Raw genomic sequence first — 27,122 nt, forward strand, 5'->3', positions numbered from 1 at the left:
GGGTAAAGCCCGGTTAAAGTTGGAGGAGAAAATTGAGAGGCCAGACCGGTGGCCTTAGAGCCTCTTCCAGAATGGACATATGGTCAGTCCGGACCATTTTCCCAGGTGGCTATAATGTGTTGTTTATACTGATCTCTTATTATGTCAGCGCCCTCGGCTTTTTTTGACATCTTAAATTTTAAGCCCTAGTGGTGAGCATTCTGGTTATTTCTTTAAAAAAAAAATCAAAACTCCAGACAGGAATGGGCTCGAGACTTACTTTTTTTTTTTTTACACAGGAATCTGTGCTCTACAAGTTGTGGGCTGAATTGAAGCCTGTTGGAAACCCTTGGGCTTCAGTGTAGCCTATTAATTAAAAGCCAATAGAGTCATTTTCGATTCATTTAGGACATAATCTATCCATGTATATCAATTTGGCTGTCCAAACACTCAGATGAAAGCGGCCTGTGAGCGGATCTGGCAACTCCGCTTCAGAGCGCGTTACGTCATGACGGCTGGAGTCTGATTGGCCGAGGGACGTAAATAAACCCTTACGTAGTGTTTACGTAAGTACTTCCACTTTTTTATGCTAATGCTTTAATCAGCGATGAAGGGAAATTGTGCCTTTAAATGCGCGCTCTGTGTGCGCTCTGCGTGCGCTCTGCGTGCGCCCTGCGTGCGCTCTGTCAGCTCGAGCTCGTCCTGGGCATTTACTGCTCTGTCGCTGACGTCACATTCAAATGACCCCGTGCTGCAAACGAGTTTGTTTTGCGTGACATGCAAACAGGTGTCACTTTCTTTTTGGGAGGGAAAAAAAACTAAACTAAAGAGGAAACAAAGAAAAAGGACTTTTGCTCATAACCCCCGCCTGAGCATTGTCTCCAGTTTGGATTTACCCAGATCTAAAAGCTTCTTGAACAAAGCGTCAAAATGGAGACGAAAACGAGGATAAAATCGCAACCAAAAAATAAGGGTTAAAAAAAAAAGCAGAAAAAGAGCGGGAAAAAAGGTTCAGGAAAAGCAACATTAGCACAATAAAAGAATGATAAAAAGCAACAAAAAAGCCACAAAAATGCGATGGAAAACGGACAAAAACAAGAAACAAAAAAGCGGCGAAAAAGCAACAAAAACACAAAACGTGCTTTCCATTAAGGCTTGTTCTAGTTTAACACTCTACCTATGACAGTTCGACAAAGCAGCACCTAAGAGACAACTGAAAGAACAACTTTTCTGCCAACAAAGGTGTGACCATTAAAAGGCATTAGACAGGAACATATTTTAAAATCCTTGCAGGTACAGGTGTGTGAGTGGGAGGGACGAGGGGAGTGGCCTATGAAAGAGATGCACTTTATGTATTGTGTAGTTGTTGTCCTTGCCTGTTTTGTCTGTAATGCACTGCTGTGTGTTGTGGCCTATGTGTTTTATATTTTGTATGTATGTCTTGTTTTTTATGGGACTGCGGATGGAAATGAGCCTTGAGCTAAATCCGGCACATTTACAGCACTAGTTGTCTGTTCATTAATATGCACTGTCCCACTCAGATAAATTAATAAATGAAATGAAATGAGGACACACAAAGACAGTTCGGCTTTACCCAAATCTAAACGCTTCTCAACTGGAGAGCAACAGCCTCATTTGAAAGCTAAGACCAACAAAAGTGATTGTAACTTTTTGCCACATTGTCGCCACGTGTTGGTCACCTTTTTGTCATGTTCGTGTTGCTTTGTGTTGCTTTTTCATTACTTGTTTGTAGCTCTTTGCTGTGTTTTTGTCCCTTTCTTTTGTTGCTTTTTCATGGCTTTTTTCATTGCTTTGTTGTCGTGTGTTTCCATCACTTTTTCGTCACTTTTTTGCCATGTTTTTGTGGCTTTTTTGTTACTTTTTTTCCCCTTTACTTTATTGTGTTTTCGTCTCTTTATTTGTCGGTTTTTCTGTCACGTTTTCGTCTTGTTTTTTTGCCGCTTTCCCCGCACATTTTTCTTCCATTTTCATCCTCGTTTTCAGCAGTATTTTGATACAGCTTTTTCTTTTAAGCTTTTAGATTTGAGTAAAGCTCGGTTTCCGGGGGTAAGAAGTTAAAGGAGAAAATGGAGAGGGCAGACCGGTGGCCCTTCTGTTGCTCTTCCAGGATGGACATATGGCCGGTCCAACACTACACACTAGACTGGTATGTATGATGGTCGCCATTTGTAAAGACCCTGTACCTGATATGTTTTGTGTACAAACAATTCAAGTTTTAAAGGGGGGGTATTATGCAAAATCGACTTTTTCAAGCTTTTCATCATGTTCTTATGTCATTCCCTCATTAAAAACATGCCTGAAGTGTCGCCTTGGCACATTCACGTATTTTTGAGTCATCTGTAAAAACTCTGATGGCGGCCATTTTAGGGATAGGTTTGCCTGAGTCCTCCTAGGAACGCCCCCACCTCCTGGAGACGCCTCCGAGCTTTCGTCACCAGCCCAGTAACCAACCACTGCTCCTCAGCAGAACCCCCTCCCCACTGATGCCACAGACAGATTGTGGAGGGGGCGTGTCTGAAAGAGTCAGAGGTTCTTAAAGAGACAGAGGCCTATTTCAAGACATTCGCTACAGCCATTTTGAGAGAGCCATTTTATACAAGGCAGTTATTCTAATTTACTGCATTTACAGACCAACAGAAGGTTTGGTCATCATTGTAGTGTGATATAGACTGGTGCTATGGGATTGAAAAAAGCATAATACCCCCTCTTTAAATGGTTAGTCATGGTCCACAATACAATACAATACACCCAATAAGTTGCATATTGATGATGGTTGTTTTTGAAGTTGTTTACAGGATGTTTTGGTGGTATTTGAACACAGATGTGTGTCCAGCCGGATGATTTCAAAGCAAACTTCTATCGAGCCTTCCCCTTTGTAGCGCTCCACAGGCGTTTTGTGACATTTGCCCCCACGGTTTAGAAGTTTTAGATGACGATGCCCAGAGAGAAGCTGGTCAGGACTGGCTTTCATTTTGGGAGACGACAGCAGGTGGACACTGAGACGGGCACGAGATGAAGTGAGACAAAATTGGGTTAAAATTGCATCTATCCTCCAGACTCATGGGGGACCTGTCGGATTGGAACCCGCTGGTGGACGGGGCGTCGTCGGGGAAGCTGCGCCTGGTCCGCGTCCTGGTGGAGGGAGGGGCGGATGTGAACGGGCGCAACCGCCGAGGGGATACCGCTCTGCTGGCTGCCTGCAAACATCTGCGGGACGATGCGGCGACGGGACGGGAAGCCCTCAAACTCATCGACTACCTGCTGCAAAACAAGGTCAGGCAAATCAATTTAAAATGGTCTGTTTTACCATTTAACCTTATATCTATATCGAAAATAGAAATGACAATAGAGTGGCACAATATTGGGGAAAAAATGAAAAATTGAATCTGCTCAATATTGTCAGGCTTTGTTGACGAGGTGATCACTTGTCTGTGTGTTGAGGTGGACCCAGACGCCCAGGACCAGGCGGGCCGGACTGCCCTCATGTTGGCCTGTCTGCGGAGGAGCTCCACTGTGGTGTCCAGGCTGCTGTCCGCCGGAGCTGACCCCACATTACAGGACCGGTGCGGGGCTTCAGCGCTGGTCTACGCAGTCAAGGCGCAGCACCCGCCCACACTCAGGGTCAGCGTGTGCATGTCTGTCTTACTACATGTGCAGCCACTGATTTCAACTTCAGCATGTTTAATTTATGATTTCACTATCTTTTCTCTGTTCTGGATAAAGGATGACTCACAGATTTGATTTGGCATGAGTCATCACTAAAATGTTTTGTCCAATTAGGAGTGATATTTGGCAGGCCGTCTGAAATGTTATATATCCTAGGAAGTCAAGAATAGAATGATGCAAAGCGTATTTGTAAGATTATTTGGGCTGTCAATCGACAATCGATTCTTTTTTAATCAAGATTAATCACACTTGTGCAATTCGATTAATCGCTATTAATCACGGTTAATTTTTCTCTAACAATTATATTCATTTTTTATACTTGTCCAACATAAAACACTTACATTTTAACCTCTTAACTCCCGCCTGAACCGAGAGGATCTTTTTCCTCACGTCATCAGATTTTTTTTCCATCATTTTTTTGTTGGGTATTCAAATCATTTATGTAATTTTTGGTCACGTTATTGTCATTTTTTGGTCAATTTTTTATCACATTTTTGTCATTTTTTTGTCAAGTTTTTGTCATTTTTTGGTCACATTTTTATCACATTTTTGTCATTTTTTTGTCATTTTTATCACATTTTTGTCATTTTTTTGTCACATTTTGGTCATTTTTTGGTCATTTTTGTCACATTTTTGTCATTTTTTCGTAAAGTTTTTATCACATTTTTGTAATTTTGTTGTAATTTTTTTGGCACATTTTTGTCATTTTATTGTCAATTTTTTGTGACATTTTTGCCACTTTTTCATGAATTTTTCGTCACTTTTTTGTCAATGTTTTCTCACTTTTTTGTCACATTTCCATCATTGTTTTCGTCTCAGCTTTGTTGCTGCTATTTTCACAGCTTTTTCCCAGAAGCTTTTGGACTCGGGTAAAGCCAAACTGGAGAAAATGTGCCCGGTTCAGGTGGGAGTTAAGGGGTTAAACATATGACAATTGGCGGTAATGGCTATGCTAGTTCCTCTGACCTGAAGTTGTGGGCGCCAGTACTTCCTGTCTGTATTCTTTTCCTGGAACAATAATCATATTGTCTACAGATCATGTTGTGGGCAGTGAGTTCCCGGTAGATGATCATTTACTGTGTGGTCAAATCTTGTAGGATTTAACAAGTTCAGAGGAGACACCTGTGATCATAAAGGACTGATCGTTTGTCTTGAAGCTAAAGGCTAACATGCTATTTCAAATTGTATAATGCATGAAATGAATGTTAGCCTTTAGCTTCAAGACAAACTCACTGATCCTTATAAACACAGACTTCTCCTGCAGAAAGTGATCATCTACCAGGAACTCACTGTCAACCACAGAATCTTTAGGAAATACGATGATCGAATGGGTCTAAGCCAGGGGCGGACTGGCCATATGCCCATTCTGGAAGGGCACAGAAGGGCCACTGGCTCTAGGGCCCCCCATCTGGCCCCTCAATTTTATAAAATGTGCAAAATTGACTACACGGTCTTGCATTTTGAAGTAAAGTAAGTAATAATAATCTCAGCAGCTAATCGGAGTTTAGTATCCTCCCGCGTTGACCAATGAGACGAGCTTTTCCTGTGAGGCCAATCAGGAGGGAGGGGGAGGAGCTTGATTTTGCAAACTAAGAAGGGCTTTCTGGTCCAAGAAGGGAGGAATTTACTTTCAAATTTCCCTCTATCTCTCCTCACTCTGCAAACTTACAGACTATCACTTTAATTTACTCTAATTTGGGCCGGAGTCCAGGGCCGTTTTTCAGTCCCAGTCCGCCCCTGGTCTAAGCTAATCTTAATGGAAATTAATACAGGAAGTGCTAGCGCCCACAACTTCAGCTCAGAGGGACTAGCGTAGCCACATTGCGCGACAAGCCAATTGATTGCACATTTCATTAAAGAGAATAGATGCAAGTTGGTCATTTTTATACTCACTACTGCCTCCTTAGGTCTTACGCGTAATTGCAGGTTCTACATTAAGCTCGTGCATGACAGCACTTCAGACCTAGCCTGGCCTTAGCCATCCGTAAACTCTGGTCAATGATAATTTCCCTACATGTACGTCTGGGTCTGATCTCAGTGGCCGCGTTACATCGGTTGAATTTCAACCAACCATTCAGTGAGCGGGGGAGGCGGGGCTTGTAGGTGACGTCAAGCATTTGCGCCGCATTTGCTGGTTGTAGTTTGGTAATGGCGGCAGATACGAAAGTAAAGGAAGCTCTTCAATCCGACCAGGCTCGGCTCCCAAATATCCAGAAGTTAAAAATGAAGCCTTGGAATGTGCAAGGAACAGCTTTACATACATCGCGGCCAAACGCTAGTGATTCAATCGTTTCAAAGGAGTTCACGCCTCCCACCTGATAACGGAGCTCAGTTGTGAAGCGAAGCGAAGTAAGTACGAGGGTGTGGTAAAACCAGGCTACTTCAGACCCGAAGTAACAACTTTTTGAGTGACAGTGCAGGATTTTAGAGGCAGTTGAGCTCATTCTACACATAAACTCCGTATATAGTCCCTTTAACCAAATATTCACAGTTTCATAATTATAGGAAAAGCCCAACAGGTTTTAACCGGGATCGAGTCCCATTTTAGATATGTTTTCTTTGGTGCGAACATTTTTGACAGGATCTGCAAACTTTTAGGTTCATACAGTAGAGTAAAAAGGACAAAATTAAGATCATTTTTGTTGAAATAGGATCATTAGAGTAGCTCTTGTTTCATAAAAGATTGGAGACTCCTGGCTTACAATATGTAGTTAATACAAGTGCTTTGTCTTTCGGGTCACGTGTGGCTCAGATACAAAACATATGATGTGATTAATCGCGATTACACGGATTGCACATTACCACAGCGGTTAGCGCTGCCACTTCACAGCTAGAAGGTCCCAGGTTCGATTCCCACCTGGACGGGGCCTTTCTGTGTGGGGATTGCATGGTTCTCCCCGTGTCTGCGTAGGTTTCCTCACATGCGCAAGCGCAATAGGTGAATCCTCCAGCCAGGTGATTCTGACCATCAGCCTGGCTCCACATCACAGAGATGTGTTGCCCCAGCGACATCGAAGGATGGGTCAAATGCAAAGGACAAATTTCCATACGGGGACAATAAAGTGATTAATTATGTTTTTGATTAATCGCGATTAATTTTGACAGCCACAAGATTATATATGTTATTTAACTTCTTAACCTCCACCTGAACCAAGCACATTGTATCCAGTTTGGCTTCACACAAATCTACAAAATCTAAATCTGCATCCATTTAGATGTGTTTTGTAGGTCCTAGCTTTCAAATGAAGCGTTACACTGGCTGGATTTGGGTAAAGCTGAGCTGGAGAAAAGGCGGGGGGTAAGAGGCTAAATATTTGTATACTTAATGTCATCTGTATTTGACCCATATATCTGGATTATGAGACTATTGCCACTGCCACATGGACCATAACGTCCTCAAAATCCGTCTTCCAGATGATGGTGGAAGCCTGCAGAGCCAAGGGCCGAGACGTCATCGTCATCATAGCTACAGACCCGACGAATCGAAACACCAAGCATTACCTGAACCTCCCCGTCGCTCCTGACTCCACCCCTTCCTCCTGCACTTCCCCGTCTGGCGTGGTCCTCAAAACGAGCGCGCCCAACTCCCCGGGAGGAGGCAACGTGTTCAACTTCGGGACGGCCCGTGAGTGCAGCTTGTTGCGTGTACATGGAGGAGGAGCACGGTCATGTTCACTCATGTGCTCCTGGTAGATGTGTGCATGGTCTAATGTCTTTTATTCCTTCTCCAAACGCAGATTTTTAGCCCATTTGGTTCGACTTGTCCTAAATTTGACCCAGAACTACTATACTTAAGTAGTATTTGTGTTGAGAACTTACTTTTGAAAGATAAATACTGCATAATATTTTCTACCCCACTATATTTCTATAACGGCTCCAAAATAAAAAGTTAAACTTGTAAGTGTTTTACCCCCATTTAAAGCCCCTATGATCAACACTCCAGAACAGTAGGTGGCGCTGTGGAGATGTACAGTTAAAGTCCACTAACTCACAACAAGAAAGAAGGTTTGTTCCCGATGTGTCGCTGTGCAGAGAGTGAATTCTGGGCCTGTGTTTAATATATTGGCTTGTTGCACGGTATGGCTATGCTAGTTCCTCTGACCTGTAGTTGTGAGCGCTAGTACTTCCTGTCTGTATTCTTTTCCTATAGAGATGAGCTCGGACCTCGGATAATAATCATATTTTCTAAAGATTACGTGGTGGGCGAGTTGGTGAGTTTCTGGTAGATGATCATTTACTGTGTGTTCAAATCTTAATGTAGGATGTAACGAGTTCCGAGGAGACACCTGTGATCATAAAGGATTGATAGCTTGTCTTGAAGCTAAAGGCTAACATGCTATAAAAAAATTGAATAAAAATATATAGCACTAAAAAAATGTAAGTATTAATTGATATTTGAGGCACTATTTCAAATTGTATAATGCATGAAATGAATGTTAGCCTTTAGCTTCAAGACAAACTCACTGATCCATATAAACACAGACGTCTCCTCTACGGAGACATTTACACTGTACAGCAGCTCGTTAACCTGCAGGAAGTGATCGTCTACCAGAAACTCACTGTCCACCACAGAATCTTTAGGAAATCCGATGATTCGAACGAGTCTAAGCTAATCTTAATGGAAATTAATACGGACAGGAAGTACTAGCGCCCACAGCTTCAGCTCAGAGGAACTAGCATAGCCACATTGTGCAACAAGCCAGCAATATATCGTTACGAAGTACGTCAGTACTTGATACGCTACGTGATACGCTAATAAGCTTGTCCAACCAAAATCTTTAGTCAGAATGTCTCACAACATGCACTTTAACTACTCCAATAAAAGGCTTAACTTGCACACTGAGCTATTGAGCATGATAAAAAAACCTCCATTTGTGCATCTACAGTATAAGATCCTTTTTTCTTAAAATTGGGGATATATATAGTCTTATGGACACTCTATTGCGATACACTTGAATCGCGATATGTATCGTATCCAGAACTCTGCATCAGGATACGTATTATCATATTGTGAAGTTGTTATTGTGTTTTGAAGCCAAAAAGATTTCGCAGCCAGCTTTACTTCAGTACTTTTGCAATAATCCAGTAACTTTTATTGAACATTTGAGTAGTACGTTTATGAAAGTCATTAAATCAAGTACTTTGACCACCGATGGTCACAGTATAAAGTAAAGTAAACCTGATAGAAGCCGGATGAGCCTCTTAACCCTGATCTTTATCTTCCACCAGTCAGAGGAGAGGCCAAGAGCGCGGCGACGCAGAGGGGGCTTTCAGAGCCGTGGCTGGCGATTCCCGACCTGGCCTACCTCCGCCAGGCTTTCGACAGGAGCGTCACAGAGCGAGAGCACGACCCGGGCGTCTACCAATCCCTACTGACCCTCTCTGACCCTCCTCCTGACCCCCGAGATCAGGGCCGGTTACCCCCCTGTCCGGTGCCACGCTCCTGGGGAAGACGCAACACAATGCCGGAGCTAGGTTTAGAGCCGTTACACTTGCCGCCTTTGCGGAACAAGTCAACCTCGAGTCGTGGCACAGATTCCAAGTTAGCGTGTAAAAGCGTGTTGTTTTTGCCCCGCCCTCCCGACACAGCCCCGCCCCCCTGCACTAAAGAGTCGGTTAGGGCCGCACTGCTGAGGCCAAGGCAAGTAGCCCACATGAGCAGAGGACAGCAGGAGAGACGAGCCGGACCTTCAGTGTAGAGAAAACTGTGCTTTTGCGTAGAATATTAGAAATATAATTCAAACTTCTTTTTCAGGAGAGTTGTACAGTGGCAGCAGACCAACAATAAGACAGTGAATAAGTAGCTAGAGTTCCTGCCTCACACCGAGAAGGTCAAGGTCTAGGACTAGAGGTCGATCGATATGGGTTTTTCTAAAGCCGATGCCGATTTTTGGGGGGCTTTCTATTGACTGATGCCAATCCAAATGTCTGGTCTATAATCCTGATTCAATCATAGTTTCTGTCCCAGCTTTGAATAGTTTCCATTAGCATTAGCATGTTGCCGTTAGCATTAACATACTGTTGCTAGCCGTGGCATTTGGCGCGGCGATTAAAAATACAATTGCGGAAGTTAATACTGACTTCTTCAAAACGACATGCAGCATGTCCCATATTCACTGAGGTTTAGTCGTTGAAACTTGTGTTTAACAGACTTGTGGCTAACCCATTTTCATTGCGAGTTGTTGGAGGACTTGTTTTTGGCCCCGGCTTTTATCAGCACTTGATCAGCCGACAGCCGATATTGTAAAATCCCCACATATCGACCCGGTATATCAACCAGCTGATATATCGGTCGACCTCTACTATCAATCTCCATGTACACTAGGCTACAATGCTTTCCACAGAGACTGTATGATAGCATTGACAATCCATATTCAAATCATACATAAAATTGAAATGTCTGGATATGTCATTGGCCAATTTTTGAAGGATAGTTATACAAACCAAATAAAATGGTCTTATCGTAGTTTCAATTTTCAAAAGATTGTCAACTGGACTGGCTTCACTTCGATCTTCAGAAGCCTCTTCTCGCTCTTCAAAATGTAAGACTGGTTAAACACACAAGCTAGAGCTATTTAGACTCGTGCCACAACCAACGAACCCAGTCCAGACGATGAGGTTTGAAAATCTCTATTCCCTTATTCCCGAATGAAACGATTATGTTAGAGAAGAGAACATGAATTGCAATAGACAAGCCCTAACGCTGAATCAGATGCTGGTTAGTTTTGTGCACATACAAATCACAAAGGCAAGATTCCCAATGTATTTTTCTCTGGGCCTTTCATGTATAAGAGTATAGCATTATATAGCATTACATTGTGGGTGTGGCCAATATAGGAAGAGTATGTTACAAAGGTAAAGTACTCTCACTTACCTTTTACTGCAAAATCGCGATAACGCCGACATTGCGATATTTCACTAGCCATTTCAACACGACATGTTCGATTCAAAATAACCACATTTTTTCCCAGTTCAGCTTTGACCGGAGCTCACAGCCTGTAGGCCAGTGTATAGCGCTTCATTTGAAAGCTAAGGCCTATAAAAAATGATGTGAGATTTCGAACTGGAGAAAAATGTGCTCGGTTAAGGCGGGGGGTGAAGAGTTTAAACACAAATCGTAAGTAGCTAAATTCAAAACAAGACATCAAACGCGATATATTGCGGCTTCTTGCGATACGGATACCGAATATCGCGATCCGATATTTTTTTTGCGATATTTTTACTCATTTTTTTTCCTACAATAGCAAGCAAAGACGCACTTTCATGGCAAAAAAGAGTGAGTTCATTTTATTTGTTTTTAATATGTATCTACAACAAGGGGGACACAGGCAAAAACGACTGACGACTTTGATGAACTTAAAAACAACGAAAAATACAAACGGAAAAAAAAACAAAAAAAACAAAAAAAAAAACATTTATCATCGATGCAGTTTTCCCACCTTTTTCTGATAACATCTTTTGTCTAAAGAAATTTTACAATATAAAGAAACATACGAAGAAGGAACCTCTTTATATTTACTACACGAGACATTTAGGATCTACCCTAACATGATACAAAGCAACTCCCCGCGGACAGACTGCCTTTTTAACCCCCAATACTGCTCTGCCCTCCGGAGGAACGCCGAGGAACTACGGCCAAAAAATAGTCAATCGTTCCTTCGATATTCCCCCGTCTGCTCCTCCATACTCCTGAATGTTACAGTAATTTACATCAGTACGATAGAATTACAGAAGTGACCCAAAGTAACGGCTTTTACAGGACACACAGGACTGCGTTTGTACAACTGGTTTTCAGCGGCAGGGGAGGAAACGCCTGGCTCATAGAAACGATATCATAATGGGAATAATACTGGTCGCATTTTTGGTTTACAGCACAGAAACAGCATGGGAATAATGTGATAATGGAGAACAACATAATGAAGAATAAAAGCATTGTGTTGCCCCGTCTCTGCATCATTATCAAGAAAATACTGGCAATGTTTTCCAGTTTGCAATTTAAAAATCCTCCAGTTGTTGTTGTTTCCATCTTGTATTACCATGCTATTACCGTGCCGTCTAATGTTACTCAGCATCCCTCATAATGCAGTGTTTTTTTATCTTCAAAATGTCTACAATTTGGTTCTCAAACTGTGGTACACTGGCTCATATTAGCAATTAAACAATTGACGTTTGAAATTGAAATTGATTTGTTCAGGCGAGAATTTAAACTGGTTACAGTGTGCGTCATATAGACTCAAAATGGCATGATAAAGATTCATATTAAATTGAATGATAATGAAGGTCAAAACTATGGCACGCCATTAAAAAGCATCTTAAAAAGCATCAATAGATACAGAAGGCATCTCGTCATAGAAGGGGGCGTGGCTTCGCCGAGGGGGAAAATAGAATCTTTAGAGAAACACAATTTTCCCTCTTTTTAGCCATTTTTCTGGTGGAATATCAACTTATTTATCACATAAATAAAGTCAAGTGTAAATCGGGCCCATTTGGATATTTTCCCACAGCAGATTGTTCAGTAGAAGTGAAAAAACGGCAGTTGTAGCAAGCGCTAGCTAACCGTTAGCATTAGCCCGATGCTAACATGTAGCATCAAGTTAGCATTCTCCGTTATTCATGTGTTTATGGGCTGTTGAACCACTTTGCTCCTCCCCATGTCTTTGTATCTTTATTTAGTAGAAAACTATATTCTGCATTTGTTAAAGTAGTTTTTGAATAATTAGAGAATTTCTAAATTGTTTCCCCCTTAACTGTTTTCAAACATGACCATAGAGTTCGGGAATGTGACGTCACATCGCTAAGCATTATGGGATTAGCAGCCATTGTAAACTAATGGAGATTTTACAAGTTAAAATACTGGAGTTATTGTTCACATTAAAACACTTGGAGACCACAGTGTGTTAGATGTATTTACCAGCAGTATCTCAGCCGCTAACGGAGTCGTTCCACTGTTTTTTTCTCCACTTTTTATACTGTTTTTAGCTAATGTTAGTCTATGGAAATGTATGCTAACAGCTGCAAAGATGGCGGATCTCCATGGTAACTGTGGACATTCCCGAACTCTATACATGGGCGATTCCAGAGATGCCGTCTGTATCTATATGTCGGAAAATTGAAAAGTGCATTCAATTCAGTTTAAAACCCAATTTTAAACAAATGCGTTGCTAGTATAATAGCAAAACAATGAATAGGCTACTATGACATGTTGTTAAAACAAAGCTAAAAGAGCAGATTTACTATGGCGTATTCTTAAAAGCATACTATAAAGATAAGGATTGCGTCGTAAAAATTTGGGATTGCCGTCAAATCCCAAACATTTTCTTTGTCGTCTGAAAATTCTATCCCAATCTCTATGTTTTAAAGGTAGAAAGTTACTTATAGTTTGTGCAACACAATTTGAAAACCACATATTAAATACTAGCAAAATTCAACTAGCCCAGGGGTGTCCAAACTAAGTGCGGTCCGTGGGCCAAATGCGGCCCTCAGACCAACTTTTGGTGGCCCTCTGCCTTCCTGCTGAATCGGGACACATCATCAGAGATCGTCCTTTTTATTTGAAATGTAATAATTCCACAAAATTCTAACCAAACAACTAACCTTTTACTGTGAGACAGAGCTGGCATGAAGGTTTTGAGCAGAAATAAAGGGGGCGCAATTTAAACCTCTGCTAGTCAAAGGTTTTGCGGCACTAACCACCGATCTATGGCCCTTCACCCTGTGTACACTTCAATATGCGGCCCCACAGGAAAAAAAGTTTGGACGCCCCTGAACTAGCCAAATGGTAAAACTTAACGAAAAGCGTTAGCATTCGGTTAGCGCCACGAGGGTTCCTCCCCTGCCCCGCTGTGTCGGAGAAAGTGAAATAGCAAACCATTAACCCGTCCGGTCTCTCATTCATCATCAACCTCCGCTAGACACATCCATCTCTGAACAAATGCACAGTTGTCCCGAATTAGCATGATCAACTGTTAGCTTGTGTATATCAAAAACATGTCGATGATATCAAAATGCATTTTACAGTATTTACAAAATCAACAGATGGGGAGTTTTGTACAAAAATAAGCGAGGAGGAGGAGGTGGTGGTGGCGGTGTGGGATGAGGAGGAAAAAAAAAAAAACATCACCAGCGAAACGTCGACATTAAACCGGCCAGAGTCCTTGCTCGCTTTCAAGATGGCCGACCGCTCGTGTAAGAAAGACATACATCACAGTGTGTTGAGTATCAAACTAGTGGTCAGCAAAACACAAGAGTCCGACGCGGAAGCAGCATGAACAGGGATGGGTCGGGGTGGGGGAGTTAAAAAGCATTAAATAAAGGGAGCACCTCAGGGGTCGGTTTTGGGGCCTTTGAAAAACATGGCAGTATTGACAGAGAAAAGAAAACGGAATAGGAAGTGCATATTTACACCATTGCTACTAGTTCGGCAGTTAACAAAAACAAAACAAAAAAACAGGATTAACACTTAAAAAAAAGTAATAAATAGTTGTGCATTTTTATGTTTTTTTATTTATTTCTTTTTTTAACTGCGTGGAAGCTACCGAAGCGGGGGCGGCCTCTCTTCTGTGTGGTTAAAAAAAAAACGTCTGTCATTCAAAACGTAAGGAAAATTAAAAGGTAAGAGGAGAAGGGTGATGTGGGAAGTACCGTGATGGTGAAATGTTGGGTATGTGCTAGCCTGGTCAGCTGATAAGACCAAAGGTTGACTTTTAAAAAAGAAAAAAGAAAAAAAGGGTGGGGTTTATTTGCGTACCAAAATCCAAATAACCTTCAGGACTGCACTTTCTTTTTTTTTCCTTTTTACACTGAAATTACGGTTTTGAAGGACTTACTAAGCATCTTACTGGCTACTGAAATGTTTCCTGACAAATTAGAGAACCCAAGCATTAAACAAAGCCCATTGAATTGAGTACATTTTTTTTGAAAAGGTATTTTTCCAGCTGAGAAAGTGCGGTTCTTGACCAAGCCAGTACATTTAGAAGTCGCCATCTTCCTTCGTGAATGATGTGCCTTTCGAAAAGAAATCAGAACCTAACTTTTAGAAGAAAAAAAACAATATCATACCAATATCATTAATAACAATAATAAAAATAGCAATGATACAATACATACACAAAAGGAAAAAAAAAATAGAAACAAAAAAAAAACGGATCATCACAACATCGCTGGTAAAAATGTACACAGACAACGACGTGGGGGCGTTTTCAGTAGCGACCCGGGAATCCGCTGCGGCGCGGGAAAAAAAAAATCCGAAATGTTTTGCGATTCCAGAAGAGGGCTGTCTTATTCAGTCTCCTTTAGCCCCCCCTCCTCCCCAAAGATCCTCCATTCACGCAGGCCCCTCCCGAAAAAGTGGAGGTGAGCTAACCCCGGGGCTAGTGTTTTTTCCGACAGTTCCTTTTCTGCCACCCCGGGGGTTTAGCTTTTCACCCCTGCCCAAAAAAACAAAAAAACAAAAAAAAAGAAGAGCCATTTCGAAGAGTCTTGGCGGTGCCGTGGGTGCTGTCCCAAGAGGAGGGTCGCAGAAAAAGAGGAGGAGAGACGGACAGTGAATGGGCCGTAATCCCGTATGAGGCGTATGTGTGTGTGTCGAAAGAACGGGGGGCTGGTCCAATTCCAGATGAAAAGAAAAAAAAACAAAAAAAAAACAGGTGCCGGGGTACAAAAATTTAAAGGGGGTGTGGGGGGAAACAACGGAGAAAAATAGAAAAAGTAGGGGGCAAAAAAATGCAATCACACGCTCATCGTCATGTTGGGTGAATACTGTAAAGGCAGAAGAAAAGAGAGACATGTTAGTGATGTGGCACTGGCTGGGTTTAGCCACCAGAGGGCGCTCCGAGACAGGCTATACACAGTAGAAGACAGTCAGAAGTGATGTTTGCAGTTGTGTGAGTTTATACAAAGGTTTAGCAGAGGAAGAATACCGTTGCTTTACATACGCTTTAGAAGAAGAAGTATAAAGTAGTCGTATTAATAGTACTTATCGTGAAGTACTTCCCCCTGGTCTTTTGGTGCATAAAGGGAGCACTGTGCGATGCCATTGGCCGCACTTACACTTTCACTTTGGAATGGGTTCAAGAAGTTCCCGCCCATCTCTCCGTCGTCCCTCGGCGTTCCTGGGGGGTTGTTCATGCCCCCCATGTTATTCGGAGAACTCTGGGAGGTGGGAGAAAGAGAGGGCAGTTAATTAAGCCGGTTCACACACACCGTTCAATAGAAGGTTCACGTCCGGGACTTTGACTGGACTCACCTTTGGCAACCCGTCCATGTCCCCAGACCCTAAAACGATCAAGTTCACACGTTACGTTCATGACTATGTGTTACAGTTCCATGATGAATAAAACTGAATTCTCCCTCCCTCCATTTTGCTCTTAATTTGTTGTTTTTGGATCAAGGATTTTTTATTTTTTATTTAGCGTTTATACTTTTTAGCCTGCCCTTAACCTCTTAACCCCCGCCTTAACTGAGCACATTTTCTCCAGTTTTCAACTTTACCCGAAATGCAAAAGCTTCTCGACTGGAGTTTACAGCTTATAGGCCAGTGTAATGCCTGATTTGAAAGCTGAGACTTACAAAACTGATCGTAACTTTTGAGGTTTTTTTATGTTTTCGATTGCTTTTTCATCGCTTTTTATCACATTTTCGTTTTCCCTTTTGTCGCTTCTTTATTGTGCTATTGTTGCTACGTTTTTTGTCCCTCTTTTGATGCATTTTCATTAGGGCTGAAACAACTAATCGATTAATCGACAACTAATCGATTAATCGACAACTAATCGATTAATCGACAACTAATCGATTACTAAAATAGTTGTCAACTATTCCAGTAATCGATTAATCGTTTTCTAGTAAACACAGACTAAAATTGAGCAAAAAAGACATGACAATTATGTATTTTGGATGAAAACCTGCTTTGTTTTTAAAGTGAGGGTCTGCAGTGTTTTGTACGTTGTAAATTTCGTAAATATTTGTCTTTGTCTCGTCCAATCAGAAAGCAGAATTAGCACAAAGAGCCTCCTACAAACGTTTACTTTAAGTTTACTCCATCAACATGTCCTCAAGCGGCGCCACTTTAGCTTTATGTGGTCAAAAAATTGAAAAAAATACAATTTCCACGCACCTTTCACAGCCAAGCGATTAATCGATTAATCGTATAAATAATCGGTGGATTAATCGATTAAAAAATAATCGTTAGTTGCAGCCCTAATTTTCATCCTCGTTTTCGTTGCTATTTCTACGCTTTTCTCAAGAAGCTTTTAGATTTGGGTAATCCCAATCTAAAGAAGATGTGACCGGTGCAGGTGGGAGGTGGGGGTTAAGATTAAAACACCACTGCGGAATATTCCAGGTTAGAGCATGAGCATGAAGCATTTGAAAGAGGACGAGTGCATGGGGCTCAATATTTGATGTCTTTGAGTTACCACATAGCTGATTGGCTGCTACCCTTCTCTAAAACCCGTAATTATTCATATTTCTTTTTTTCTAACGAAAAGTCTAAGGAGATTTTGAAAGGAACATGTTAAGATATTTTTCACTCGTAACAGAATAAATGATTATTATTTGGGTGAAAAAGTTACGCCCTGTTGCTTTAAACAATGGGTGCCTATTGTAATAACTGGCGTGGCGCTGGAACACACTGTACCTAGTGATCCGTTCATATGGTGCGGCTCCATGGATCCCATCGCCCCCATTGGCCCGTCAGGTCCTGGCCCCATTGGGAACTGCCAAAACAGAGAGAAAACAAGACTTACTCTCTGTCGTGAATCCTTTTTTAACGACAGTCGGGGCAGCTGTGTATTTATATTCACGAACAGAAACATGACCGATCCTCACTTACGTTCGGTCTGTTGCCGCCAGGACCAATAGGATTCATCATTGTGTAGATGTTTTCACTGGAGTTTGTAGAATCTGACAAAAACAATGACAGAAGAAAAGTTAGAGGAGACATTTGATCCAGGGCCGTTAGTAGGATTAGTGGGGGGGGGGCTGTGCCTTAATCTTACTGCGGGCCCCAAATGTGTTGAGGAGCATTGATATTTGAGAGAAACTCCAAGGGATATGTTGTTTATACATGCCCTGTACATTTCTATGGCCTCCTTATGGGTAATAACTTTGATTAAAAGTTGATGTCAGGTTTTGAGAGGGAAGACGTTTCAGTGGGGTGTTGTGGACAGTAGGTGATACACTGCGAGTCACAGTGACAGTATTTGTGTAGTGCTGGGGAGATAAGAGGTGACGCACCACCTGGGCTGGGCATGATGGGAGTTCCTGGTGGACCACCGCCCCCTGGAGGACCCTGGGGAGAAGACACATTGAGCCATTAGAACACACACATTAAAATGTCGTCTCGCGGGCCAAATCCGAGATGATTTAATCCGGCCCCCGACTTGTAGAGCACAAATCCCTGAGTATGTCAAAAAAAAAAAGTAAGTCTCTTGCCCATTCCTGTGCGGAACTAAATAACCAGTTTACTCATTCCAGCCACTAGGGGGCAATTTGAATAAATACAAAATAATTCCACATGTGTCCAGCAGAGGGCACTTACATAAGAGATCAGAATATAAACACATTATAGCCACGTGGTAAATGAAGCTTAACCACCACAGAGTGTGGAGAGAATGAATAATGACTACAGTACTTTGAGAAACTTGTGACGCAGGCTTGTAAAGTACAAGTGTAAGAAGTTATTACTTTGGTCACATTACATAATGATGTTTTATTTGAAAATAAAAATAAATGGAAACTAACACAAAGTGTGAAGACTTGATTATTATTTTCGCAAACCACTACAGTGAAACAAATATGTGCCTGAATCATGTGTTGATCTTGTGGATATCGTCGTGGGGACGACTGTGCAGGCGAGTGTCTCTACTTCACTATGAGGCATTTTGGTCGGGGTCATACAATCCTATATTATAGCCAACCCGGTCCGGCCCCCCATCACAGTCAGGAACAATAATGTGGCCCCCAGAGAAAAAAGTCTGAGGACCCCTGATGTAGAGTATGTACAGTTTTGTGTTTCGTTTTTTTATGATTGTTGTTTAGTCATGTCTAGTCTCGGTTTGGGTGGCTTATCCAATCAGAAAGCAGAATGAGCCTCCACACTTTCGGATGCCAGATTGTATGAGTAAACCAGTTTGCACTAAACCTAAAGTGACTCTCTCACTGCCAAATCCCAGAGTCTGTCCCCAATCGGATCCTAAGTGGAGTGTAGACCTACAGCAGTCAAAGCTCGGTGAATACATTCTGGAGTCTGCGGGATTATGTGCACAAACTTGCCGTGTGAGTTGAGACTTAAGTGTCTTTTATGAACCAGAGTGCATATGTAACGGAGCTTCGACTCACCACATAGTTCCCTGGAGATGAGGACGAGTATGCTATCTGCAAAAGTCAAACAACATTGAATTGTCATTTCATCCACACACGTGACAGGCAGAAATGACAGCAGGACTTACAGAGTTAGCATTCGGCCCTGGACCGGGCCATGGCCCTCTGCCTCCGGGACCCCTGAAGTAATAAAGCAGAGAGACATAAGCAAAGGCGGTGTGTGTACAACGCCAAACAACAAGGACAATATTGGAATGTGTGACTTACATGTTCATGCCAGGCATCGGGCCCCCCATGGAGTTAGGAGGAGGCCTCATACCTCCATAGCTCTGAAACGGGACAAGTCTAATTATTTCCAGAGTAATTACCCATCTGTGATTGTACATTACAAGTCCCTTTAAATACGTGATCATTGGCTCAGTGGGTCTGGCATACCTGTGGGCCCATAGCCATTCCCCGGGGAGGGTTCATCCTCATGGGACCTCCCATGTTAGGATGTCCTGCAGGAGGAGAGAGGAGAGCTTAGCATCTGATGGTGGTTTAATAAAGCCAGGACTTAAAAGCTGCAGCAGACAAAGCCAGATCTTAATTCCATTAGTCCTAACCCTTTGGCTTCCAAAGCTCTAATCTCTATTAATCTCCATGGAGCACCTTCCTGCATGGACTGTGGTGAAGGGACGGTTTTGAGCCCTTTCATTTTACTCCGCTGTGCCGCCGGGAGTACGTTTCCCTGCTATATCCGGTATCACAGAAAGTCTGACAGTAACTGATCCCGCTACACATTCAGCAAAACAGCGGCAACCCAAGATCTGACACATCCTTTTACCTTGTGGTCTTGTCGGGTCCAAACTGTTTGGCAGAAGAGGCTGAGACCCAGGGATTCCCCCAGGAGGCTGTGGAAACAAAGATAACGGTCACCATGCAGGTTCTAAACACTGGGGCTTGTTCATATTTGGGGTCATGTATCGAAGTTAGATTTATAATTTAGATCCAGATTTAGGGTTTGAACAGATTACCTGATTTGGCATTCGGAGTGAGGGGCGCGGTCCGCCAGGATACCGCGGCGACATGAACGGCTGAAAGACAGAGACGGAGAGGAAAGATTGAGCACGACGAACACGAGGACGAGAAAACGGAGCTTTCATTATTAATAAGTCCGGGAGCACTCAGACGGGAGGCCGCGCACAGAACACATGGATGAACACCGCGGCTGGAGAATGGAGACGAACATTATCCGTGCCAAGTCACAGCGGTGGGATTTCCACAATGCTACTGTGGGTTTAGGAAGTGTTCAAGTCCCCCCGTTATTTAGTTTTCCGTGGTTATCGCGTCGAAGTCTGATGCTGGAGAAGCTGAGAAAATGTGTTGAAAAAAAGCATGACAATGAAAGCAATGGAACGGCTCTGAAGTTAAGACACAGGGTCTGATTGTCACTGTGCTTTTCTTTCATTCAGATTTTTACATATGTTTACATTTCTCATTTCTAATACATACTTAACACAATTATATTTACGGTTTTGCTCAAGGTTTTGCCAATCTTTCTTTAGTTTGACCATTTTGTGTGACGCTTATAGTTTCACTTCCTTATTGGACACCGACAGGAAGTGACATAACAGTAGATAGAGGCAAACTATTTGAAACTGTCGCCCTGCCGACCGTTTTATGACAATGGGAAATGAGTCAAGCCGCTTTTGAAACTTCACCTCTATCTACGTCACTTCCTGTCAGCAGCTTATTAACCCCTTAACGCCCACCTGAACCGAGCACATTTTCTCCAGCTTTACCCCCAATCCAAAAGCTTCTGGGGAAAAAAAGGTGTGAAAATAGCGACAAAACTGAGACGAAAACAAGGATGAAAATGTGAAAAAAGGGAGAAAAAATGGACGAAAAAGTGACAAAAAATTCACACAAAAATGACAGAAATGGATAAAAAATTGACAAAAAATGGAGGAAAAAATGGACGAAAAAGTGACAAAAAAGTGACCAAAAAATGGACCAAAAAAAATAATAATCGAAAAATTTGACGAAAAAAGGGACCAAAAAAGTCACACAAATTTGACAAAAATGAGATGACTGCCCAACAAATAAAGTGATGAAAAAAAATCTGATCATGTGAGGAAAAAGATCAATTTAGTTGTGTAGGTCTTAGCTTTCAAATGAGGTGTTACACTGGCCTACAGGATTTGGGTAAAGCTGCTCTCGGTTCAGACGGGAGTTAAAAGGTTAAAAACTGTAATAAAAATAGCTTTTCTAACCCAACATTAAAATTGCTGCTTCACTGAAACAAAACGATAACAGTGACTTACAAAAGATGTTTTTCCGTCTAAATAAGTCATATTCTCAAAAGCATTACAACCCTTACATCTGCACTTTAAAGCCACAGTGCGGAACATTTGAGGCTCTGTGCGAAGACAACAAATATGTCATGAAACTCAAGCCTAACTTGCCAGCAGGATCAAATGTGGTTGTCGTATTAGCAAGACACTGACTATGCGAGCTATGAAATAAAACGTCATACTAGGAGGCGTGGCCTAGCGAGGGGTAAGGAAGTCAGTCATGGATGTGGAGTCAGTTATTGCACTCTTTTTAGATGTTTTCCGGCGAACAAAAACAAAAACGTCTCTCGAAGTTAGTCATTAGCTTGTAGAATTCTCCTTTATGTATGTATTCATGGGCTGTTGATCCCCTCCATATGTTTGTATCTTTATTTTGGTAGGAAATACATCCATAATTTAGCATTCGCTAACATAGTGGTGGAGTAATGCAGTTCAGGACTGTGATCTCAGCATCATGGGATTTGCAGCAATAATAAACTAATGGAGATTTAACGTTTATTGTTCACATTAAAACACTTGGACACCACAGTGTGTTAGATGTATTAACCAGTAGTGACAGTAGTTTCTCTGCTTTTTATATTGTTTTTAGTAGAGGTACTGACACATATATTGGCCGATCTAACGCCGATTACAGCCGATATCTCAAGGAAAGTGCTAATGCTAACGGCAACTAATCAAATCAGCACCGGCCTTTGAAAAACCCTTATCGGTCGACATCTAGTTTTTGGCTAATGTTAGTCTATGGAAAATGTTTGTTAATAGCCACAAACATGGCGGATTTCCATGGTAACAGTAATTTTCTCACAACTTCCGCTTCTGGGTACTAGCAGACCAGCAAATATGCGAGAAAAAAAACGTAAAAAAAACTCTTAAAAACAAACATACATTTTTGTGAAACTCAACAGAGAGTTACTGAATCTACTCATTTCTCAGACTCATTAAATAAAAATGCCGCACCTACTGCTAAAAAAGTAATATTTACTAAAGTCACTACTTCCGGGGTTAGCGTAGCTGCTGCGCCGTTAGCATTTATCTCCGCGAACCCGGATGTAGCGATTTTGGTAAATATTACTTCTATAGCAGTAGGTGCAGCATTTTTGGCTAATGGGCCTGATAAATAAGTATGTTCAGTAACTTTCTGTTGAGTTTCAGAAATATTGATTATGGTATTAAAGAGTTTTGTGTAGTTTCTCGCACATCCGTGGACCCGGAAGTAGAGCATATGTACGTATATGTGAAAGAGTCGCTAGTTTTACCCCCTCAACTGTGGCCATAGGTCTGTATCTATCTATAACAGCAACATCTCCATAGAAACAAACGGGTAATGTCCCCCTGCACAAAGCTACGAGTCAGGTCTGAGGAGATACAAACACACCAACAAAACCCCCATTAAGAAATTCAAGCTTGTATTTTATTGAATTCATTGAATGAGATGTCACGCAGCGTGGCTTTAAAAGGGTCCGAAATCTGCCTAGTCCGACACATCTTCCAAAAAAAACCCAAACAAGAAAGCGTGTGCGTTTGATGTGGAGGCCTTGCTCTTTTTAAGTGTGGTGTAAGCCGATTCCTCCTGTGGTCTGCCTGCCGTAAGTTAAGACACCTCCGGCCCGACGAACCAAACCCAAAAAAAAACCCTTTCACAGAGCGCCGGTGGAAGCACGGTCCGCTCGCTTCTCCTCGCACGCACACACACACACAACGGCGAAACTGGAAACCACAAAAATGGCAGGAGCCGCGCCGGACCGCAGTTTAATGGGCGAAAGAGGGCTAGCTTTACCGCGCCGGTTGACATCTTTAGCCGCTGTTGTGAACAAGCGGTGAAACGCAGCCGCCCGCTTGTTTTGGAAAGGGCTGAATACGGTACATGTGTTTTCGAAAAAGGAGTGCGGGGGGGAGTAACCCGAGCCGGCGGCCCACGTGCCGACGGCCGGGGCTAATGTCCGAGGCGGCACTTGAGCGAAAAAAAACAAAAAACGATGCTAACTCGACAACCCCAGAGCTTCAACTGTAAGTAGCTACAAGGTGACTGGGGAATCGATTATTGACACATATTGCAAACATATTCCACCAGATCAGTCGACAAACCTCCAGCAATTATCTCGCTCATTATGGTCCATGAATAATTTTTGCTATTTTGGCATTTCCCGGTATACAATTGCTTCAGTAATACATTTAAAGCAGTACTAAGTAACGTGTTTACCTTAATAAATCCTTTTCGTAGTCCCTGTGGGGGTAATACAACTGTTTATGGGATGATTGGAGGGTCTTTCATCTCCCCCTGGTGTCTCTGACCAGAAAACCATGTTTGCAACTTGTCTGCCACCGGTCCGGAGTCACCAATACACACTAATGGAATCACGAAGAAGAAGCTAACAGGCTAACGGGCAAAGCTAACTGCGGGTCTAGCGCCACTTAAACAGTATTTACAGCCAAGTTTGAGTGAAAAAAAAATATTTCCATTGTATAATTGGATGTACAATATCCCTCTGTCCCTTCGCCTTTCCTGTCAGTGTAGTATTTACTCTCCAACACAATTAATACGTTAAAAAATCGTAACTTGCTACGACACCTGCAGTTGCGCTTATGGCCTCTAGGGGGAAGAGTTACTTAGTACTGCTTTAAGTTTGGTGTTCTTCTAGTTTTACAGCCAGTTTAGACAAAACTAAGTCCAAAGTAGGTCAATATCCACCCCTTTCGAACATGGTTTAGCCCTAATCTGATTTGGATCTTGGCCTGGTGGTACTTAGGTCAAATATTTGATCAGGTTGTATTATGGTGAAGCCAAACCTTTCTAAAACTATAGTCAACGGTAACTCAAAGAAGAACACACCCCTTCCTTGTTCCTTGTTCGACTCGGGACTGCGATCGGACGACGCTCCAGCTTCTATATTCAAATTACAATCTTTTACGGCTGCGCTTTAACCTCGTGCGGGATTTTTTGAACACGAGGTGATGAAACGCTTTTCCAAAAATAGAAATCCCAGCCCTTCATTTTCAGTGACATTTTCCCGGGGCCGGTCACTTGTTTTATTTAGCAGCTGCTAGAACATTGAACCAAAGGGTGTGTGTGTGCGTGTGTGTGTACGTGTAAGGGGGGGGATAGTGGGTGGGTGGGATAGCTTTCTGCATGTGTGTAACCCCCACAAACTGCTCCGGGAGAGGGGCACCCGCTGAATTATTCATCGCCCAGGACAGACGACTTCTGCCTGCCTCTGGATGCAAGGCTTTCACAACCGACTGGAGGGACGGAGAGTGGGCGACTCGGGAGGGAGAGGATCCAGAGTGTAGAAGTGAATGGGGGTAAAGGGATGGGGGGGGGGAAACTAGTGTTCATTATGGGAACTAATTTACTTTAACTCAGACATTCATTTCCATTCATTTTTGTTTCTGGATGACATTTTCTTTAATATATTTAGCAGGGCTGCATGGATTTGGAAACGTTTGTGATTGCGATTAGATTTTTTTTGTCATGAAGATTCTGTTTTTTGGTGTGCCAATTTTAAACATGGCCGGGGGCAAAATCATTTGAGAGAAAACTGAAATAAGAACGGCTAAGAACCGGTTTGTGGAAGTCTAAACTACAAGGTTATACAAGTTTTATACATAAGAGACATGATAGTTTGTCATTTCAATACAATTAATTGCTCAGCCCAACCTCCTGGGATGTTGAATTTGTGTAGTTCAGGGTTCAAATGGAAAAACAATTAAACATGTAATTAAAGAAATATAATTGAAATGGTTTCAGCGAAAGGGTTTTGTGCAATTCTTTCTATTTCAACACTTTCTAGAACATTGAGTAGTAGGTGATTTGAAGGCTAGCATCTGTGGGGGCTACAACGAGGAGGATCTGGCTGCAGCCGATGGAGAGTCACATGGGCTGTGGAGCTCCACAGCTCCATGGGAAATGACGCCCCCTCCATTGTCGACTTTTTAAAGTCCTTTGAGATTTGTTTTTTTATTTCATCGTGTGTGCTTTTCAGAGTTAAATGTGTACAGATTTATTTGAGGTTTTATTTATCATGATGAATACACATTATCCTAATCTAAACCCGACTCCGAACCTTTCTCCTAAACTTACCGTTTCCCAAATAAAACACAATTTTTTTGATTTCCCGTTTTTCTGCATGTTTAATCCTTTTGTTTTTGCGCGGGGAAAAAGTGATGGTGATGTAATTTCCTGTCATTTCATTTCAGCTCCAATACCCATGTGACTCTCCGTCAGTTGCATCAAGACCCTGTTGGTCCCATCCGCTTGGAAACCAGCTCTGGTTTCCCAAAATAAATTTATATAATTCATCTTTCTCCATAGATCCATCCATTTTCTTCCACTTTATTCACGGCCGGGTCGCGGAGGCAGCAGTCTGAACAGAGATGCACAGACTTCCCGATCCACACACACCTCCTCCAGCTGTTCTGGGGGAACCCCGAGGCGACACCAGGCCAGCTCGGAGACATAGTCCCTCCCGAGGGAGGTGACCAGGAGGCATCCGAAACAGATGCCTGAGCCAGCTCAGCTGGCTCTTTTCGACATGAAGGAGCAGCGACTCTACTCAGAGCTCCTCACCCTATCGCAAAGGGTGTGCGCCCAGCCACCCTGCGAAGGAAACTCATGTCGGCCGCTTGTATCCGCGATCTTGTCCTTTCAGTACCCAGATCTCGTGACCATAGGTAGGGACGTAGATCGATCGGTAAATCGAGAGCTTTGTCTCCGACTTAGCTCCTCTTCACATTTTCCATAGACATTTGGGGAAAAAGTTAATACTAACAGTTTAATGATGGAAGCTGAATAGCAACTGTTTAAGCAAGTAAAACACACAATTTGAATTTGAAACCTGCGCTTTAATCTAAAACCAGAAGGTTGGCATTTCACATTTAATCTAGGATTTTTTTGGGAGGGGTTAAAATCGATAGCGTTGGGGAAGAGAATGGGGGGTTCTGGAAGGGGGTGGGGGGACACAGTGTTTTTGATCTTACCTGGCCGTGGGGTCCCATCATGGGGTTGCTGGGGTTGTGTGGGGGGGGCTGTGCGTGGGGTGACTGTTGAGAGCCGGGTGGTCCCTTTAAGAAAGAAGAGCATCTATAATCAGAGAGGAGAGGGGCCAGACGGGCAAAGTGGCTGCACTACGTCTCCCCCCGACAGCGGCAGGTATACTGTATTGCAAGAATAAACAGGGCAAGATGGCGGAGGGAGTCTTTGAGGGGGAGGTTTAGAAGAAAAAAGGGGTGATGTGAGAAGAATGGACAATTTAGGTCAAACGTTTAGAAAGAAATTGAACGATAGCTTAGTGACATTTAAGATTGTGATGTTATCATTTGAGACGGAGGGCAGGGGACGGTGGAACTCGACGATCCACAGTTAAAAACCAAAACAGGAAGTACGAGAAAGTTATTTCACATTTGCAATTTTATGCTTAGGATCAGATTCAATGACTTCGATCCACCGAAAGACAGTGGTGGATCTGCTGTCATGGCGGCTACGACGTGTTTACCACAGTGTTGCTAATGCTAACGTTAGGCTAACACCGCTAACGGCAGCAGCTTAAACACTCACAAAGGATGCTCAGCAGCCGTTAAAGACAATAACGGCGGAGAAAAGGATCCTTGTTACATTTGCGGCGCTTTCATTTAGCCTTTAGCATGGAGTCACAATCCGAGAGCGGTGAGGAGAGTGCCGTTTATTCATAGGAATTAGCCGTGTGCTAGTGCTTAGCATTATTAACAGTCCCTAAAAGGTTCAAGGTAACTTTATTGATACGCGTAGGCAGAATTGGTTTGCAGTTGAGAGTTAGTGTGCAATTAAAT

At 42.6% G+C, this 27,122-nt stretch overlaps 1 protein-coding gene across 2 annotated transcripts in view; it reads right to left on the minus strand.

The window, feature by feature from the left end:
- Positions 1-15,135: 15,135 nt before the first annotated feature.
- LOC306976019 (single-stranded DNA-binding protein 3) overlaps positions 15,136-27,122 on the minus strand; it is a 51,734-nt gene continuing 39,747 nt past the window's right edge. The window contains exons 6-18 of one of the 2 annotated variants that reach the window (XM_079573856.1): positions 26,295-26,378; positions 20,001-20,060; positions 19,811-19,877; positions 19,420-19,484; positions 19,252-19,313; positions 19,113-19,164; positions 19,003-19,038; positions 17,899-17,953; positions 17,495-17,565; positions 17,300-17,378; positions 15,911-15,939; positions 15,715-15,816; positions 15,136-15,423 (exon numbers count right to left, since the gene is read on the minus strand). In XM_079573856.1, the coding sequence (XP_079429982.1) occupies positions 15,394-15,423; positions 15,715-15,816; positions 15,911-15,939; positions 17,300-17,378; positions 17,495-17,565; positions 17,899-17,953; positions 19,003-19,038; positions 19,113-19,164; positions 19,252-19,313; positions 19,420-19,484; positions 19,811-19,877; positions 20,001-20,060; positions 26,295-26,378 (792 nt within the window). In that variant the 3' untranslated portion in view covers positions 15,136-15,393. The remainder of the gene's footprint in view (positions 15,424-15,714; positions 15,817-15,910; positions 15,940-17,299; positions 17,379-17,494; positions 17,566-17,898; positions 17,954-19,002; positions 19,039-19,112; positions 19,165-19,251; positions 19,314-19,419; positions 19,485-19,810; positions 19,878-20,000; positions 20,061-26,294; positions 26,379-27,122) is intronic. The other variant, XM_079573857.1, reaches the window with a different exon arrangement.

The sequence above is a fragment of the Gobius niger genome (genome assembly GCF_951799975.1).
Source record: "Gobius niger genome assembly, chromosome: 16".
NCBI lineage: Eukaryota > Metazoa > Chordata > Actinopteri > Gobiiformes > Gobiidae > Gobius > Gobius niger.